The sequence below is a fragment of the Cydia pomonella genome, chromosome 12 (assembly GCF_033807575.1).
Source record: "Cydia pomonella isolate Wapato2018A chromosome 12, ilCydPomo1, whole genome shotgun sequence".
Classification (NCBI taxonomy): domain Eukaryota; kingdom Metazoa; phylum Arthropoda; class Insecta; order Lepidoptera; family Tortricidae; genus Cydia; species Cydia pomonella.
In genome coordinates this window covers 1,619,845-1,640,792 of record NC_084714.1, presented here as the reverse complement: position 1 = coordinate 1,640,792, position 20,948 = coordinate 1,619,845, and the positions used below count along the sequence as shown (strand labels likewise).

At 37.1% G+C, this 20,948-nt stretch overlaps 2 protein-coding genes across 3 annotated transcripts in view; one reads left to right on the top strand and one right to left on the bottom strand.

Moving 5' to 3' along the window:
- Nucleotides 1–20,948, bottom strand: part of LOC133523256 (uncharacterized) — a 240,081-nt gene that overhangs the window by 82,045 nt on the left and 137,088 nt on the right. The gene's annotated exons all lie outside the window — the stretch shown is intronic.
- Nucleotides 9,233–12,511, top strand: LOC133523245 (uncharacterized). Its single transcript, XM_061858725.1, has 2 exons — nt 9,233–9,651; nt 10,372–12,511. The coding sequence occupies exons 1-2, from the start codon at nt 9,501–9,503 to the stop codon at nt 11,499–11,501; spliced, it is 1,281 nt and encodes a 426-aa protein (XP_061714709.1). The 5' UTR covers nt 9,233–9,500; the 3' UTR covers nt 11,502–12,511.

Below are 20,948 nucleotides of genomic sequence, written 5' to 3'. Positions count from 1 at the left end.
TCCGTAATGACCTATGCAATCATGGCATACAATAACTCCATCCATTCGGCTACTGGTTTTACACCCTTCGAAATGGTCTTTGGTAATACGGATTCGAATAATGTATTCGATATCGATAGAGAACGAAATCTCACGCAAAAACTCTTACAGGACCATAGGAAGAGGTTAAAGGTTTTATACGAATACGTGGCGGAAAAACTTCATAAAGATAAAGTTAAAGTTAGGGAAAAGAGGGGAGGTGAAGAACCACCGAAAATCAAAGAAGGTGATGATATTTTCATGAAAAATACTAGGACTAGAAAGGCTAAAGATTTACCACGCTTCGAAAAGGCTAAGGTAATAGGTGAACCAAGTAGAAATATTATTCCAGTTCAATTAAAACAAAGGAAAACTAAGGTAGCTATTAAGAATGTTAAACGTCCTCCACAGGTTAAGAATCACAATCCTGACACTGATCGGCTCGACCTACAGCCTGGAACTTCAAAGCCTGAAAACAAATCCGGGAATAGCACCGATCAAACTGGGCACAGCAGTGATGAGGATTAATTCATGGACTATTTTTAAGACATTAGACTTAGAATTACTTATAAATGAAGTAGATGTTAACTTTCAACAGTATAGTAAATTAAACATAACTATTTCAAGCAACGTAGAATATAAAAAACCAATTAGGTAATTTGTGTAAACAAATAGAATCATTTGAATCTAAAATAAGACATAGGATTAATCAGATTTTACCTTTTTCTAGATCTAAACGAGCATTATTTAGTCCTTTAGGTTCAGTAATTAAGTCAATTTCAGGAAATCTAGATGAAACAGACGCAATACGCTATGACCTCGAGATAAGGCAACTTAAAAATGCAGAACATTCAGTAGAACGTAAAGTATCTTTGATGGTGAATAGCCTAGATAAATTTGCCAATCTTGCAGAAATTACAAATTCAAACATTAATATATTAAGTAATAAAACTATTGAATTAGAGTCATTGTTAGAAAGAGAATCCAAAAGAGATATCACCTTGTCACTTATGAATAACCTGTTTCAAATATCCAACAACTTTCACATTATATACGATTTTATTCAAGAAACAGAGACAGCAATAGCTTTCAGCAAATTACATGTCCTACATCAGTCTATAATAAATTCTACAGAACTTATTCACATCCTTTCAGAAATAACGAAACATGCTCACTTAATTTACCCAGTAGATAGAATAAACTTAATTAAAATAGAACGTAACATTATTCTTAAATCCTATATAGTTAGTAATAAATTAGTTTTTGTATTAGAAGTTCCATTGATAGAACCAAGTACGTATAATTATTACAAGGTAATCCCTATCCCTATTCATAATCATAAAACCCTAAAAACGACCACAATTATCCCCAAACACCCCTACCTAGTGGTGAACAGGTTGAAATACAGGCCCGTAGCAAACCCATGTGAAGAGATCGAGGACAACAAGTTCCTGTGTTCGAGTGATGACCTCGTACCCTACGCCACTGAGACCTGCATAGAACAAATTATGATGCTGAAGGAGAACTACACGAAATGCCACCAGAACGTCATACAAATAGAAAAGGAAAAAATCCAAAGGATCACCGAAAACTACTGGCTGATATATACCGAAAATAACCTAATAGTTACAGAATACTGCAACGAAGAAGTTAACAAACATACCATACAAGGAACCTTCTTTCTACAACCGAAGAAACAATGCAGAACAGAAGTAGGAGACATATTCATTCCAACACCCACAAACACCTCAATGAACGACCTGCAAACGCCGTTCGTACCATTACCAGAATTACGACAGCCCATTAGAGAAGAAGAAAGACGACTAGACCTACAAAATGTGGACTTCAGCGACATCAGGGACGTCATCAACAGTGCCAAGTTCAGCGTGAGCGAAAGCAACACGGACGACTTCATTTACGTGGTGAAAAATATTAGTGTCTGGACCATTTTACTATATGTTGTCATTCTTTTAATCATTGTTTTTACTTTATATAAATTTAAACCTTATACAAAGTGTATAGGACGAAATTCTCTGAACCCAACTGTGTCGTCTTCAGATAATTTCTCTCTTGAGGAGGGAGGAGTTAAGGTGGAGCAACCAATACAAGTAACCTTTGTCAGCACTACCCCTAATTAGGTCTTGACGTCAATGCTTACTTGTCAATACTTTATTATAAATAGCTGTTAAGAATTAGATTTAAGTTAATATTGTATTAATTATTATCTTGGACGTTACTCTGTTCGATTAAATAAATTATTTTTAATAATAAATCCAGTCTCTCCATCTTAATTCAGGCGTACATAGGGTACGGAGACTGCCTACCATCAGGCGGGCCGTATGCTTGTTTGCCACCGACGTAGTATTAAAAAAAAAAAAGCAGAAATCAGCATAAACGGACTCAAACGTACGCCCAGGATCGTGCAAAGTGGAAAAAGGCAAGTAGTAAAGTGGACCCAGGCAAAAGCTGGGATAACGCTAAGTAGAAGTAGAAGTATCGAAACCGTTCGATTTTTTGCTATTTAAATTCAGAATGGTTTCTTCTAAGAAAAGACATCCACGAGTACAATCAGTGTACAGTGCCCTCATTTAAGTAGATCCCACGTCGCCATACTAAGCTATATGTATAGAAAAGTGATTACTTTGTCAGGGTACCAACTGTACTATAATACATACATAGTTCGCTCACAGTGATTATGTCCATTTTTTTTTAATACTACGTCGGTGGCAAACAAGCATACGGCCCGCCTGATGGTAAGCAGTCTCCGTAGCCTATGTACGCCTGCAACTCCAGAGGAATTACATGCGCGTTGCCGACCCTAACAAGCCTCCCTCTCCTCGTTCTGTAACAAAAATAATGGAGGTCCGTTGAAGGCCATATTCGGTATTGTGTTCTAATTAGGAAAAAGTAGAAGAAAAAAATTTTTGACGCGAAAATATTTTTTTTCTATGGGACAGGTCGTCTAGTCGGCCAACCCTCCATACAAAGGCCATTTTTAGGGTTCCGTGCCCAAGGGTAAAACGGGACCCTATTACCAAGACTCTGCTGTCCGTCTGTCCGTCCGTCTGTCACCAGGCTGTGTCTCATGAACCGTGATAGTTAGACAGTTGAAATTTTCACAGATGTATTTCTGTTGCCGCTATAACAACAAATACTAAAAAACAGAATAAAATAAATATTGAAGGGGCCTCCCATACAACAAACGTAATTTTTTGCCGTTTTTATTGATGGTACGGAACCCTTCGTGCGCGAGTCCGACTCGAACTTGGGTGGTTTTTCTTCATCATTTTTAGGGTTCCGTAGTCAACTAGGAACCCTTATAGTTTCGCCATGTCCGTCTGTCTGTCTGTCTGTCTGTCCGAGGCTTTGCTCCGTGGTCGTTAGTGCTAGAAAGCTGAAATTTGGCATGGATATATAAATCAATAAAGCCGACAAAGTCGTACAATAAAATCTAAAACTTTTTTTTTTAATGGTTCCTCCCCTACACGTAAAGTGGGGATGAATTTTTTTTTTCGCTTCAACCCTAGAGTGTGGGGTATCGTTGGAAAGGTCTTTCAAAACTGATAGGGGTTTTTAAGAAACATTTTTTGATAAAGTAAAAATATTCGGAGATAATCGCTCCGAAAGAAAAAAAAAATGTGTCCCCCCCTCTAACTTTTGAACCATAGGTCCAAAAAATATGAAAAAAATCGTGGAAGTAGAGCTTAAGAAAGACATTAAATGAAAACTATAGCGGACATGATCAGTTTAGCTGTTTTTGAGTTATCGCAAAAAGTTTTCCCTTCATAGTAAAAAGACTTTAATTAGGTACTGATTATGCAAATTTGCCTATTTGTTTAACTTGGGTGAAAGGTACCGTTTCATCCCTTGGTTAACAATTTACTATACTTTAAGCTCCAGTTTAGCTTATTGTGACGGAAGAGTAACTACGGAACGCTACACTGAGCGTGGCCCGACATGCTCTTGGCCGGTTTTATTTATATCAGAATTCTTTCAAAATCGGTGCGACGTAGGTTGTAAGCATCTATGTATTAGCCTATGCGCCTATGGTGAACTATCATGAGCTTGTTTACCATCGCATATCAGTGCTAGAAACATCAAACAGATTTGTAATATCGACATGACTGACATGTACAAGGCTAAGTAGGAGCCCGAGTGATGGATCGACTTCGGTATCGATTAGCACGGCTCGCTTGATGCGACGGTCGATCGATTAATCGATTCATGTTTGGGTGGCGGTACATGTTGTAGCCGTGGCAAAAAATGTATAATATCCTTTATTATTTGATAAGAATCGAATGAAATGGTATTGCTTTGTGTTTTTAGGGTTCCGTAGTCAACTAGGAACCTTCATAAGATAAAGATATTAAAAACAGTACAGTTATATAAACAAATAAATAGATATTAGGTATTATAGTTTCGCCATGTCCGTCCGTCCGCGGCTTTGCTCCGTGATCGATAGTGCTCGAAAGCTGCAATTTGGCATGGATACATATATTATGTATGGCGACAGAACGGTAAAATAAAATAACGAAAAAAAAATTAAGGGTACAGTCGCCATCAGATATACGGAGCAGCCAAGGTGCTCACAAATATGTGAACACGCCTCTATTGTCAAGCCGTTAGAGAGTTCAGATATTTGTGAACACCTTGGCAGCTCCGATATATCAGATAGCGACTGTACCTGCAATATATATTTTATTCACTTTAACCCAATGGTATCGTTAGAATAGGCTCAGCGGGGGCTATTAGTAAGTATCATAATGTACATGATACTTACTAATAGCCCCCGTTGTGCCTATTCTGGCAGAATGGTAACTATGGAACCCTTTACTGAGCATGGTCCGACATGCTCTTGGCCGATTTAAATTAGCTACAGCTGTTTTTTATTAATATGTTGATAGACTTATAGTAATGAAATAATAATGTCAAAATAGAGTTACACTTTAGAAGACAAACCGTTGAACATTGGTGGATTTTGTGGGTATTGTACTTATGTACCTATGTATGTATGTATGTATGTATGTACGAGTATAAATACTTTATTGGACATAGAAATAAAAAAAACAAGAGAAACACAGTTACAGAGTAAATTAAATACAACAAAGGCGAACTTATCCCTGTGGGATCTCTTAATAGTCAAATATGTACTTGTTTTTTTTTTGTTTCTGACAATTTGTCCCACCACAAACGCATGTCAAAGCAAAACTTAGGACGCTTTTCAGAATACTATCGGATAATATTACGGAATTCGATAAAGCCCTACTATACCTAATCAAGTCCCCAATCCGCATTGGGCTAGCGTGGGGACTATAGCCCGAGCCCTCTCGCACATGAGAGGAGGCATGAGTGGGACGTATATAGGCTGAATTTTATTATTATTATTCCCTTTATTTCATTTTTTCTCTTACGTTAGGTTTTTATTATTATTATTATACCTAACCAACTGGTCAGCGTGATTAGTCGACCACATTCCTTGGCCTCTGACCTGGGTGTGGTTGCTGTGGTACAGAGCCCAAGTCGCGGTGGGCGCGGCCAAACCAAAGTTTAAGGTGGATTCGATGGATCGAAATGTAGACACGGTAACAGGTTCCAATGGTTGGTTCCCATGCCGATACTAAGCGGTATGTTGTAAGTTTTAATAAATAAGGCGCCAATTTGCAGTAAAACAATCACTTTTGCAGAATACGTATAATTTTAAACATTAAAAAAAAAACAATATTGAATTTCATCCTATATAAAAAAAAAAAATTTTACAAAATTTACCAAAATCACTTTTTAATCGTAAAACTAAATGTCTGCCTTCCGCATAAGGGGGGGGGGGGGGGGGGAACTGAAAGGTAAATAAAAATAAATACGGCTGAATATTTAGCTGCAAGGAAAAACAAAAAAATGAATTAATGTGATGAGTTATCTTAATAATTTAATTCCGCATTTTTAGAAGCTATTTTCATATTTTTAGCTTTAAAGACGAAAGTGGAGAATTTTTCATACAAACGTAGTCCCCATTTTCCTCTCTAGATATTAACATTATTGACAATATTTTGACACGGTTTGTTGTATATCAACCACAGCTATGCCGTTACGTTTGATTTTTTTCAAATTTTTAATTATTATAAAAGTTAGGAGCATTTAAAAAAATTTATGAAATCTTTTGTTCGCTCCAAATTTTTACAATATAAAAAAACAAACATAGGGGCATAGCTATGATTACATACATCAAATTATGTAAAAATATCTACCCACGGGAAATCTAGTTCAGTATGACCATCTCAACATATTTTTGACATTGGGGATCACGACGACAAATTCACCCAGTATTCGCTATGTGCACGACTATCACGCAATCTAGCGTCCGCAAGTCTAGGGGAAAACGTCGATGCACTACATCTTATAAAACTACTACAAAACTAAAAACGACTGTACAGATTTTCATACGACTTTCGTCTATCAATAGAGTGATTCTTGAGGAAGATTTAGATACATAACTTGTTAAGGTTTTGAGTAAATTGGTTGAAATATAATTATGTCGGAAAAAATCACGCTGGCTACGTGTTTTAATCGAAAACGCTGCATAATCCGTTTGAGCTATAACAACACAATGTATGGTGGGTTTGTCGCTAAAAGATCGCATAGTATGTGGAATTTGCAAAGCGATTTACACGGATACAGTATTAATAATTGCCAAATTAAATACATTAGTTATATTAATCAGTTTATACAGATTACAATGGTCCCTTACACCATACAATTTCAATTAATATTTCAGGAGTAATCGTAAATAAAAGTTTCATTTCGAGCCATATAGCTCGTATGAAATGTTAAAGACGCTATCCGCAGCTAGTTCTAATTTTTACCACCTTATGCGCTGGGATCGCTTTACTTACCCCCACCATGCACTTCGCACGGTCCCAATACCTATTTTTATGATTATGATGTTCGACATAATTTGCTTCGATAAAGGGTTACCTAAGTATTGAACCAGGATACTCGTACAATAAAATTTACATTATGTTCATAAGTATATAAAAGTAATTAAAAACCCAATCTACCAAATTAATCCATCTATACTTAAAATAATACGCATTATAGTGAACTTTGCGTTGTCATAGGTAATAGTAATAGATACCCTTATAAGATTGCCGGCTGCCGGAATTATGTTGAGCAACTATATCGCTTACGGCAGGGGTTCCCAATCTTTTTCAACATGCGGCGCAGTTACAAGTTTAGTATTTTGCAACGGCGCCCTTGTTAATTTAAAATCACGGTCGAAAAAGAGTGACACGACGCTATATTATTTACCGATGCGAGCGCTTAAATAGGTACCCGCGAATATTTGTGGTTTCGGATAATGATAGAACTCACGGCGCCCCTCTCTACTTTCTACGGCGCACCAGGGCGCCGCGGCGCACACTTTGGGAACCCCTGGCTTACGGCGTTTTTGCGACCGCCGATAATGTGCCGTGCATTAAATGAATAGACAAAAACTTTCTGGTTAATGTCCAGATATTAATAGTAAATTGTTAACCAAGGTGAAAAATGGTGGCTTTCACCTGAGTTAAACACTCTGCTTTTCATTTCGAATACGAGGAAAGTAAAATACATGTGCATTAAAAAAACGGCTACGTATAAACTTCAGTAGTATTTCTTGAGGGTACTTTCAATTAACCATTTAAATAAAAATATCGTTATTTATGGAATGGGGAGTTAATTATCAGAATGAAATTTGTACAACAAATCCATTTAAAACCAAAATTTTAATTGCTTATCGTAATTAAAAAGAAAAAACGTACTTAGAAAGTACAGTGCAGAAACGTATCATTTTATGCACACTTTTTGGAATGACAACGACTCACTTTCAGAGCTAGACAAAAAAAAACTAATTTTACGGTTTAACTGACGTATGTTTAGTCATTCGACATGATTCGAAGATAGGTCCCAAATTAGAAAAATCGTACGTATTATCTTAAGCATACAAATCATTCAATGAATACTAGAATTAGATAAACTTATTATTGATAACACTCTAGTACTAAAATACGTGTAGGTACAAATACTTTTCACTTCATACTTCTACTGAGCATTTAGTAATTGAAATTATGGTTGTACAATTATAATAATTATATGGAAGACCGACAAAACATATAAAAACTAAAAAAAGCGTTTTCTCAGAGATAAGGCTCTAGATAGATTTTTCGCCCCGGAAAACCCCCGCCTATATAGTAAATTTCATCGTAATCGTTAGAGCTGTTTCCGATTGCTCGTTTAAAGGTATAAGATTTCATACTTTTTTTTATAAATGATAACATTGAATTAACGCATTAGTAATCTAAGAATGATGATTAATATTGTTGTGTAATAGTTAATTACCAGTGCTTACATCGTCGGTTACGTGCGTTCTCATCGATATTAGACAATTACACGCCTATTAAATAACCATTCGATATGCTGCAAGATTTAATCGTTTTCAAAAAATTATTCCATGCATAAGACCAAAACAGGATCATAATTTATACTCATGTTTTTTTTTTTTTTATACTACGTCGGTGGCAAACAAGCATACGGCCCGCCTGATGGTAAGCCTCCGTAGCCTATGTACGCCTGCAATTCCAGAGGAGTTACATGCGCGTTGCCGACCCTAAACCCGCCCCCCCTCGTTGAGCTCTGGCAACCTTACTCACCGGCAGGAACACAACACTATGAGTAGGGTCTAGTGTTATTTGGCTGCTGTTTTCTGTAAGGTGGAGGTACTTCCCCAGTTGGGCTCTGCTTTAGATCTGGAATGACATCCACTGGCTGTGCCCTGCCACACAAAGCGAGATGACATTCACAATGCTACCTCTCTTTTGGACGTAGTTTAAGGACGTACCCGGGTCCATGTGTAATATCCGATCGAAATTGGTCCAAATCAAAACCACCTAAACGAAATGTCCGAAAATATGATGAGCATGATAATTTATAGTTCTTATTATCTATTTTTCAGTTCTTATTTCTTGACGACCGGTCTGGCCTAGTGGGTAGTGACCCTGCTTATGAAGCCGATGGTCCCGGGTTCAAATCCTGGTAAGGGCATTTATTTGTGTGATGAGCACGGTTATTTGTTCCTGAGTCATGGGTGTTTTCTATGTATTTAAGTATTTATAAATATATCGTTGTCTAAGTACCTACAACACAAGCCTTATTGGGCTTACTGTGGGATTTAGTTAATTTGTGTAATTACTTTCGGGTTTCGTTCTCGATATTAGCATATATTACACATGTAGTTTCACAATAGACTCGCCATTTCGCACTATATTTTGGAGAAATAAAACAATTATTAAAAAAAATAGGGTAGAAGAATTTATCGTCTCGATATCCAACCCTCACCAACCAGGCGCCATCATTCACGATTTAGTGCTTCGCTGTTTCGCACGTTGCTTTTAGCATTAAAATTAAATTAGCGTTTCTTTTGCGTGTTAAAAGTATATCATCGGTTTTAAACCATGCCGAAACGAAAAAGTGATGAAGATGATTACGATTATCTTGAAAAACAGTTACGAAAATTAAAACGTAGAATTAAAAGTAGGCGTAACCGCCGTCGTGATAGTTCTTTGTCTTCGTGTAGTGATGGTGTTTCGCTTCATGACCCGCGGGGTGAGTAGTTATATATAGTGATTTACTTTTGTACCTATGTAGTTTACGGAAATCGTTTTTGACGTTATGAATGTTTCAAATTTGATACAAATATCGTAATGAATGGCATAATTAGTTACAAAAGTGTAATGTCATTGATTAAAACGCTGGATATTCGGACTGTCCACATGGGGCTTTCCAAATCCATGTAATATATGTGTGTTTCCTGTTTTTTTGTACATTATTTATTGCAAGTAACGATTAATATACCTAATCAAGGAGTGTACCAACATTATTAAACCACTGGATAATCGGACTGTCCACATGGGGCTTTCCAAATCCATGTAATATATTCGTTTTTTAACTTTATTCATTACAAGTAACGATTAATATAATCAAGGAGTATACTGAAACTATTTAACCACTGGATAATCGGACTGTCCACATGGGGCTTTCCAAATCCATGTAATATATACGTTTTTTAACTTTATTCATTACAAGTAACGATTAATATAATCAAGGAGTATACTGAAATTATTTAACCACTGGATAATCGGACTGTCCACATGGGGCTTTCCAAATCCAAATTGTAAATATGTACACAATCGGGTTCTCCTTCCTAGGGTGTTCCCACCGTGTCATACGTGTAAAAAACCAGCTAGTTAAGTGGCTTTGCGTGTTTCTCATATTAAAGGAGTCTCACTAGCCCTTAAAAATATATTCTTTTATATTTCTATATAGAATGCGAATCAATCGCCAACGTTGACAATGACGTCATCGAACCCGAACCGGGGTGTTCCTATTGGAACGATTACTGGCCGGTACCGGACCCAAGCGACGGCGTCGATGATTTCGAACACCCCGCGCCTGCCGCGGCCAAGTCGCCGCCTCCCGTTGCCGCCGCCGTACCTGTACTTACTACCACCGCCGCAACCTTGCCGTCCGCTGTCGTAGTTACCGGGCAGTCGCTTGCCCCTGCTTCAGTGCCGGCGCTCACCGCTGGCGCTATACCTCCACTTGTTGATGCTGCCGCGCTTTTAGAGGCACAGCAGCTGGCACAAGCAGCAGTTGAAACACCAAATGCGACTATTGACCCGGATTTGTTAGCAATACTAGGCGAAGACCCAACTGTCATAAAAGAATACGGTGACGATATACAGAGTGACCTGGCAATCAGATTAAATCATTTGGCCACTTCAGGTCTTACTAAAGAGAGCCGCGCAGAGATTAAAGATAAATATCTGATCCCCGGAAATTGTAAAATGATTAAGGCTCCAACTCTTAATCCAGAGATACGAGCATCCTTGATTGAAAGCCAGGCCAAACGTGACAAAGGTATAGAAAATAAGCAGGTTTTAAACTCCTGCGCTTTGTCGTCTCTCAGTAAAGCTATCACACTTCTTATTACATCTGACAGCAAAAACCAGGAAGTCCTTAGATTATTAATGGATACAGCGCGAATCTTAAGTGACATACAACATAGTGATTCAATGTTACGCAGATTTTTTATTCTGTCAACGGTGAAAAAAGAGCTGAAAGATCAACTAGAGAAGACGAAAATTGAAGATTTACTTTTCGGCAGCAATTTGGTGGAAACCTTGAAGTCAGCAAAAACTATTAGTAAAACCGGGGCAGATATGAGGTCCTCTGGACCTACAAATACTAAGGATGCGGAGCCTAAACAAACAAAAATGATAAACAAGGCTTTAAACGGACGAGGCCCCCCTGCAAATCGCAGACCGCATGCATCGGGGGGGACTCGGAACTGGCGGTCGGCGAATCCACCTGCGACTTCGAGGCAAACGACGACGAGGCACCGCAGCCACTCGAGGACATCGCCGCGTCATCAATATACACGTCACAGACGTTAGTCCTGGTAATGCACGGTAAGCCTGCTAGGCGATTTTCTCATTTTCACCACGAGTGGACTACTATCACTAACAACCCAGTCATACTTGCTTTGATAAAGGGTTCTGAAAAATCTTTCACATAACCAGTTATTCAAACTGTCATCCCCAAAGAACCAACATAGGTATTCGCAATCTGAATATAAATCATTTGAAGATTCTCATTGCGAATGTTATGTCTTCCTTGCTGCTGTGCTGTGTCATTATGTGTTTTTTGTATCGAAAAATACATTTCAAGTATTTTTCCTTATACCTAAACCTAAGCATTTAATTTAATACTAAATTTAAAACACAGCATTTAAAAATTAGAAAGGCAATAAACAGTTATGTAAGCAAAATAGTAGCGATGATAATTCCTCGGAGACTTACACAGATGTCTCAACAACGGGGTGGGGAGCAGCTTGTGGATATGATACAGCTAGTGATCTATGGGATAAACATGAAAGCTCCTTATATATAGATTGCCTCGAGATTCTGGCAGCCTTCATAGGGCTTAAAGTTTTTTTTTTTTTTTCAAATATTTCTGCGCATAGAATATGTTCCCTTTCTTCAAGAGACTGTTTATTTCGAAATCCTTTGATTTCCCGACCTTACGATGAATTAATTATTTTTCATTGTAGCGATCGTGCAATTCATCGCTGGATTACGCTGGTTGTCGGGAAGCTATTCGGACGTCGCTACTTCTTAGGGGAGTCCCAGAACCATCTATTCCTACAATTATAGCGTCTCTTTCAGACAACACACTCAAACAGTACGATACTTGTTTTAAAAAATGGTTCTCATACTGCAAAGAGAAGGGCATTAATGTTTATAAGGCATCAGAACTTGAAGTTTTAAGTTTTCTAACGTATGTCTATGAAAGAGGCGCTAGGTATGGTACCATCAATAGCTGCAGATCAGCATTGTCCTTGTTATTTAATCAAGATGTAACTAACAATGATTTAATCAAGCGATTCCTTAAAGGTGTATTTCGTTCACGACCGGCGTTACCCAAATATAATTTGACTTGGGACGTTGACAAAGTGTTAAATAATTTAGCTGATTGGTATCCAAATAAAAATCTTAATCTTGAAAACCTGACCAAAAAATTAATAACATTATTAGCGTTAGTTACTGCTCACCGGGTCCAAACCTTATCTTCTATAAACATTAAAAATATAAAAATCTTAGATTCCGATATTATAATTCAAATTCCTGATTTAATCAAAACATCACGGCTTGGATCACATCAACCCGTGCTTTCATTACCATTTTTCTTGCAAAGGCCTGAGATTTGTCCCGCTGGTACCCTACGATCATATTTGGACAAAACTAATAATATTCGAAATGATATTGATTCATTATTTATTTCATTCAGGAAACCTCATCATAAGGTTACATCCCAAACTTTAAGTAGGTGGATTAGGAGCACATTATCAAGTAGCGGTATTGACACTACTTTGTTTACTGCGCACAGCACTAGACATGCGTCTACTTCCAAGGCCTTTAAATTAGGGGTTAGTTTAGACGTCATTCGGAAAACTGCTGGTTGGAGTGCAAAATCGTCAGTTTTTGCCAAATATTATAATAAAATAATATCTGAGCAAACTGGTAACATTGATTTCGCTAGAAATATATTAAATACCTCATGATTCATATTATCTACGTATTAATAAACAATTAAGATTGTAATGAACATAAGTAGGTATTAAAGCGAACATATACCTATGTATCGTAATACTTATAGTTGTAATCCAATAAATTGTACCGGAGAGGATATAAAAAGTTGCAATTAATATTATTAATTTGATTGTGTGTAAGAAATATACACTATATAAATCATTACATTCAGAGTTTAATTTAGAGTTTTAAAATATTTCACGACCTACACTTGCTCTAAACATCTACATGTGTAATATATGCTAATATCGAGAACGAAACCCGAAAGTAATTAATGATTAAACGAACTTACCTGTACGTGAAGTTCAATCATAATTACTCGAAGGGTTTCGTTCGAAGATATTAGCAACCCTCCCTGCCCTAGGACTAGCCTGACCCCAGGTCGTGAAATAATGTAGGAAACAGCTCAGCACCTCTCTAAACAGAATAATGGCGCCTGGTTGGTGAGGGTTGGATATCGAGACGATAAATTCTTCTACCCTATTTTTTTTAATAATTGTTTTATTTCTCCAAAATATAGTGCGAAATGGCGAGTCTATTGTGAAACTACATGTGTAATATATGCTAATATCTTCGAACGAAACCCTTCGAGTAATTATGATTGAACTTCACGTACAGGTAAGTTCGTTTAATCATTAATAATGTCCTATAACATTTATTTATTATGGGCATTTCCCATTTTTTTAATTAAAGCAAAGCTATATTTAAGAAGTTCCCTCTTGGTCTAATCTACAGCACAAGTACATCTATCTACAGTGTAGGTCTAGTTAGGTACAGACAAGGAATTTAATTTCCAACACACCTAAGGTCCAAGATCGCACAGCAAACTGTCACCATAAGAGCTAGCTAGAGCATGTAGTCGAACATGTCGCAATTTTCGACCTTAATGCATTGCGAATGTCTAACAACATTTCAACGAAATGGGTTCGGAATACAATGCCTTGACTGTTCTTACTGTTATCTAGTTTATATAAAAGTAGTTTAGTACTATAGTTTAGTTTCTAAAAAAATCATTCATAAGGACAGGAAGTTTCCATTCGGATCTTTCCATGTCGGAAAAATCTCAATTTTCGTTCATACACTATATTCATTATAAGTAGGTTTACTGTCAAACCATTATGATAGTAAACGTAGAATGAATTGTCATGTCATGTCAGAATGGGCTATCTAGTCCACTAACCTAAGTATTGTACATAATCTTCATTCAAAGTAAAATATCTCAAGAAAGTAACATAAACTTTAGAAGAGACACGTTTACAAAACTGTCTATACCATAGCTCATCTCATAACCTAATCTCCACATCATACGTCACATTCTGATTCTAAATTCGAATAATTACGCCCAATATTTTAATGCGTATGCTCAACCGTTTGTCGTTCTAATTTCAACTGTATTACCAAGCCGTTAAGGCGAAGATGCCAGTTTTACAACCGCAAGTAAACGGCTGTAGTGGTGTCAAGGTCAGACATGGCGTGCATCGAATGGTGCACGAACATTTGTGTCAAAATAGACGATTAGTTCTGCAGAGCCGGTAGCGGTTGTGGCAGGTTGGCTTTCCCGTGTGAAATTTTGAATTTGGGGAATTCTGGTTAGAATTTGATGCAGGATTTGTGGAGTAAATTTTATTAAACTTAAGATTATATTTGGATAGCATGTACAGAAGCGACGTAGTTGCAGCGTTTCCTGCTCGTCATCTATTCCCATTCATCGGCCATTTTGTCCTTTTCCTGGATAAATTGCGTTGCTGTCGTTGAGGCACAATTTTAAGCTCCGGCTTTTGAAGAGATTAAATCATATCTGAATGAATACTTTTAAGAAACAGTGACTGTCTCATTTATATTCTTCCTAAATCTTGATAAAATCAATGTTTGTGATACCTCACCTGTGTGCCTCATATATGAAAATAATAGCTTAATCCTATTGTAACTAGCTCTTTCTTTCGCAAGAGCGATAATGAAGCAGATAATGAAGTTCATAAAACTTCACGAGAATTAGTTGAGAAATGCGACTTGTAGAGGAGAACATTCGAATTTTTGTCCAAGTTGAAACGCTCGCAAGGCAATAAGGCGAAAATATGCCTGTATCTCTTTCATCTAGACTTGGATTGTACAATATCGTGTCAGAATTTAAATCATAGTCATGCGGAACAAACGGATATGTAAAGTATGTTAATGTTACAGCCATCAATAAGGAGGTATCTTGGCGGATCTTGTGAGACCTTTGACTGGCGGTGTTCGTAATGTCTCTAATAACAGTACTAATACCTATTTTTGAACTTCTGTCTGAAGGGTGTGGTATTTCGGCAGTTTCGTGTGAATCTATTGAATCCTAAACAATACCCCTAGTGTAAATTTGATCGACATCATAACGTGACGAACGCGTTTGCGTTAGGTCTCATTTTGTATAGGATTTTGAGTTTCCAAAACGTCCCGCTTGGCGCGCTCTTTCTAAATCCAATACAAAATGAGACTAAACGCAAACGCGTACGTCACGTTTCGAAATCGAATTTATTTACACTAGGGGTACAGAATAATGATGCAGCAAAGAACTGTTATGTATTAAATGTCAAATTGATAGAATTAGTCGATGAAATTGTACACCTTTTGTTAACTATAAGAAATAACAAGTGCTGGTTTCTGTTAACACGTCTTGTTATCTTTCATTTTAATAAATCAATTTGTATCAGAGTCTCTTAATTAGTAATTGAAAAAATCTGATGGACGTTTAGGTAAACGCGCGTAAAGCACTGATTTTAAAGCTCTTATTTGTAAATTTCGTAAAGTTTGGACTGCTAAAAATGGTAATTTTGTATTACACATATCCTGTACTTCAACTTTAATAAACTACATTTTTGTCATTATAAATTTGAAGTAGTCTAAATGAAAATTAGACGAAATCAATTTTCTCCAGAAATTACTTCAAAACAAATGACAATTCCTCTAAAAATAAACTTAATTTCAACGTAATTTTTGATACTTAAACAATCTACAACATTTGCTGAAACTGTTCTTGTTCATCATTTTGTATATTTTACCACCATAATTATATGATGTTTTTTTTAAACTGTCCCTTCTCGTCACATATTACCGGGGACGCACGCTTGCGACCTCATTATTAAAAGGCAAGATGAGAAGACGCTACTATTAGCGTCTAAAAATAAATACTTGTTACTTAGATATTAGATATTACGTAACAAAAGGTGTATTTCAACGACTAAATCTATCAATTTTATATTTTTGATCTAAAATCGTTACTGGGCTCTTAATTTACCCATAATTTATAGTAACCCAGTTCTGTGTTATCAGTATCAGGTATCGCTAGAGTCGGTATCACGGTAACCTTTATTTGACACCCACGGTAATTGGCCGATGACATTTAGTGACAGTCATTCCAATCGCTACTGAGCACAGGAAAGTAAGAGGATAATGAATGAATAGTTTATTTATTTACAGTACCTACATACATACAGTACAAATATATGTAACATGCATAAGTATATATTTAAACATATAAGTACATTGACTAGTGCTGCACTGGTCGTTTATTAGTGTAGGTTTTAAGGTTCTGACGGAAGATCAGCGCTGTGGTCTCCGCAGCATTTATGCTGAGTCAGCGCCTATTCTTTACCACAACACATGACCCTCTACTAATATCTCTATTAACCTAAAAATAAGACACGTAATACTTTTGATTATACTTCGTATCCAAATCCAAGACAACAAATATAATTTACTAGCAGCAGTACACGTTATCGTGCAGTCCAAGTCACACATTTTAGAGATTATAGTATTTAAAAAACAAGTTCGCGCTGTCCCTCTCACTCACTACGCTGCGTTCCTGCTTCGACATCGCTCCTCCAGTACTCATTACATGTTTTTGTGTTAGTCCGAGTCACACGTATTTTCGCCAAAATAGTGTTCCTCTAAATATGTGTACCTAATTGTGTTTCGATTAATGTTTATTGTGCGCTGAATAAGAAGTATAGAATCAAAACATTATTTGAACTGCCGACCGCCGTACCCTCGAACGAAAAATTGTTGTTTATTCAGCTCGGCAAGTCTAGTCTCGTTTGCCATACTTACATGGCAGTTAAACTTTCAATTTGAAATTGTAGGTATATTCGTTTAGCGTAATAAACTTATTACCTAAGAAATCAAGTAAGTAATTTTTACGTTCATACGAAATCACTTACTACAACTACCTTCTTTTTTGAATAAATAAATTACGGAAAAAATAAGTATGGGGCTACAAATAGATTACAATTTGAACTTTAAATAATTGTAATACGTACTATTATAGTATTATTTACTAATATAATATTATTTAGATTTCATTTTATGATTGCATTGATCACTCACAATTTTTTTTTACGAGATGCTTTCGCGTACAGATTTAAATATACAAACCATATCTGAATAAAGTTAATATATACTAGGTAATCGTTTCACGAAAGCGGCTTTTACCATGTCCGATCTACCCTACCATATAATAAAACAGATAACAATGGTAATCCTTGCCGATTGGTAATAAGTGCCTATGAATGATAACAAAACGCGTCTTTATGCAAATGTACATACACAGTACCAACAAGTTTAATGAGCGTCTTATGAGGATACCTATAGGTATAAATATACAGGAGTAATGTCAATCAATACACAATCTATAAGACATTGGAAGACTATTTAGTCTGACTGACAGTTTAAAGTGTTTAATGCCATTAATCGACGTATACAAACGGGACGTGCTATGCGTGTTCCGATACCGTGCGCCCCATGCCCCATATGAGGGCCATAGTGAATCTATCGTATGGATCATGACGGATTAGGTAGTAGGCTTTAATCGGAGATCGCGGTATCGTCTAGTCTTGGTCCCAATCGATGTGGTCGCCTCCTAAATTTGATCATCAGTTAGTTACCCGCTTTGTTATTATTAGACAGCTTTGATTAACATAATATAATATAATTTTAAAATGAAATATATTATGGAAAGATATACTTGATTTGTGTAATATTGTGGACTCCGTCTAATAATAATTCTCCTTTCCGTGAGTACTTAGAAGCTTAGGTTTACTGTGCAACAAGATATTCATCAAACAGAAAATCGGTATTAACTGTGTTGATTAAAGTTTTAATGTAATTTTATAATGCACATTAATTAATAGTTCAAAATTAAAACACATATTAAATAAATATTTTCTTATAAATGAGATGTCGACATGGTACTATATTTGCCCCACTTTAATAGTGAAGAGGCTATCATTACTCCACAACCATTGTGTCGAGGGCTCCGCTTTCACAGCGTCGAAGCTATATTTGCCCCACTTTAATAGTGATGAGGCTATCATTACTCCACAATCATTGTGTCGAGGGCTCCGCTTTAACAGCGTTGAAGCTATATTTGCCCCACTTTAATAGTGATGAGGCTATCATTACTCCACAATCATTGTGTCGAGGGCTCCGCTTTAACAGCGTCGAAGCTATATTTGCCCCACTTTAATAGTGAAGAGGCTATCATTACTCCACAACCATTGTGTCGAGGGCTCCGCTTTCACAGCGTCGAAGCTATATTTGCCCCACTTTAATAGTGATGAGGCTATCATTACTCCACAATCATTGTGTCGAGGGCTCCGCTTTAACAGCGTTGAAGCTATATTTGCCCCACTTTAATAGTGATGAGGCTATCATTACTCCACAATCATTGTGTCGAGGGCTCCGCTTTAACAGCGTCGAAGCTATATTTGCCCCACTTTAATAGTGATGAGGCTATCATTACTCCACAATCATTGTGTCGAGGGCTCCGCTTTAACAGCGTTGAAGCTATATTTGCCCCACTTTAATAGTGATGAGGCTATCATTACTCCACAACCATTGTGTCGAGGGCTCCGCTTTAATAGCGTCGAAGCTATATTTGCCCCACTTTAATAGTGAAGAGGCTATCATTTCTCCACAATCATTGTGTCGAGAGCTCCGCTTTAACAGCGTTGAAGCTATATTTGCCCCACTTTAATAGTGATGAGGCTATCATTACTCCACAACCATTGTGTCGAGGGCTCCGCTTTAACAGCGTCGAAGCTATATTTGCCCCACTTTAATAGTGATGAGGCTATCATTACTCCACAATCACTGTGTCGAGGGCTCCGCTTTAACAGCGTTGAAGCTATATTTGCCCCACTTTAATAGTGATGAGGCTATCATTACTCCACAACCATTGTGTCGAGTGCTCCGCTTTCACAGCGTCGAAGCTATATTTGCCCCACTTTAATAGTGAAGAGGCTATCATTACTCCACAGTCATTGTGTCGAGGGCTCCGCTTTCACAGCGTTGAAGCCATATTTGCCCCACTTTAATAGTGAAGAGGCTATCATTACTCCACAATATTGTGTCGAGGGCTCCGCTTTCACAGCGTCGAGGCTATATGTACCCCACTTTAATAGTGAGGAGGCTATCATTACTCCACAATCATTGTGTCGAGGGCTCTGCTGTCGTAGTGTTGAGGCTAAGTTTGCCCCACGTCATAGTGAGGATGCTATCATTACTCCACAATAATTGTGTCAAGGGGTCCGCTGTCGCAGCTGTCGCAGTGACGAAGATATATGCCGCACTTTAAGTTATATGTACTCTACAATTCCACAATAATCGTATCGAGGCCTCCATTTCCGCAGCGTCGAGGCTATATGTGCTTCATTTTAAGTGTCGAGGTTATAATGCTTCGGTCATTTGGTTCTTCGGTTGCTTTGCTCCTTTTGGTCGCTTCGCTCTTCGGTCGCTTCGCACTTCGGTCGCTACGCTCTTCGGTCACTTCGCTCTTCGGTCTACAGTCGGTCATTATACATATCTCAAAATGATATCGTCAAAGATATATAACGTTAAGTCATTAAGTCCGCCTATTGTACGTTATACTTGTACTTGTGCAATAAAGTTAAAAAAAAAAAAAAAAAAAAAAAAAAAAAAAAAAAAAAAAAAAAAAAAAAAAACGTTGCTCTACTATAACAGTGTTGATGCCAATGTAATGATTGATGACTTTAATAGTATTGGAAGTAGCTTTACGCATGTAAATATAAGGGACTAAAGAGCAAAAATATTTAAGGTTGAGCTAAAGTTTACAGGACTTGTAAAAATAATGAAATATAAAGGAGGTTCTTGTTACGCTGAGGTAATTTAATAGGTGTTAATGCGGCCTAAAATACCTTAAACAAAATGTACGCAATGTCATTGCCCTTACAGACAAAGAAATGCTGTATGTAAACAACATATAGGAAAAAATATATCTGTAAACCCTTTAACCCAAATTTATGATTCGTACTCATATCACGCTGTTATATACTCCTATTAACTTCAAACGTCAGCTTTGATATGCTGTCAAGAATATACCATATCAACGAGCCTAATGTAATAAATCCGGTACAATTTACTTACGGATTCTCAGCTCCAAACTTCAGGGGAACATCGCCGCATCAAACAAGAGCTGAACCGCCGTTGATGCACTATCCCGCGACGCGAAATAAGTGCTGTAAATTGTGCAACCATGCAACTAGAGTTATGCTGCCACGTGTTGCAGTCGCTTGCGCTAAGTAGCTAGATTAATAATCGCAATAAAGGGTTGAAATCCTTTAACAATAACATTATTATTGTCTGAAATGTAAATGCTCGGGTTGTCATATTGTCTTGCTGTAAAAGAAAGCTTAAATAGTTTTCATTTTTCGTCGCAATGCACACTGTACAGTTTTATTGTAGGTAACGTTAAAAAATGTT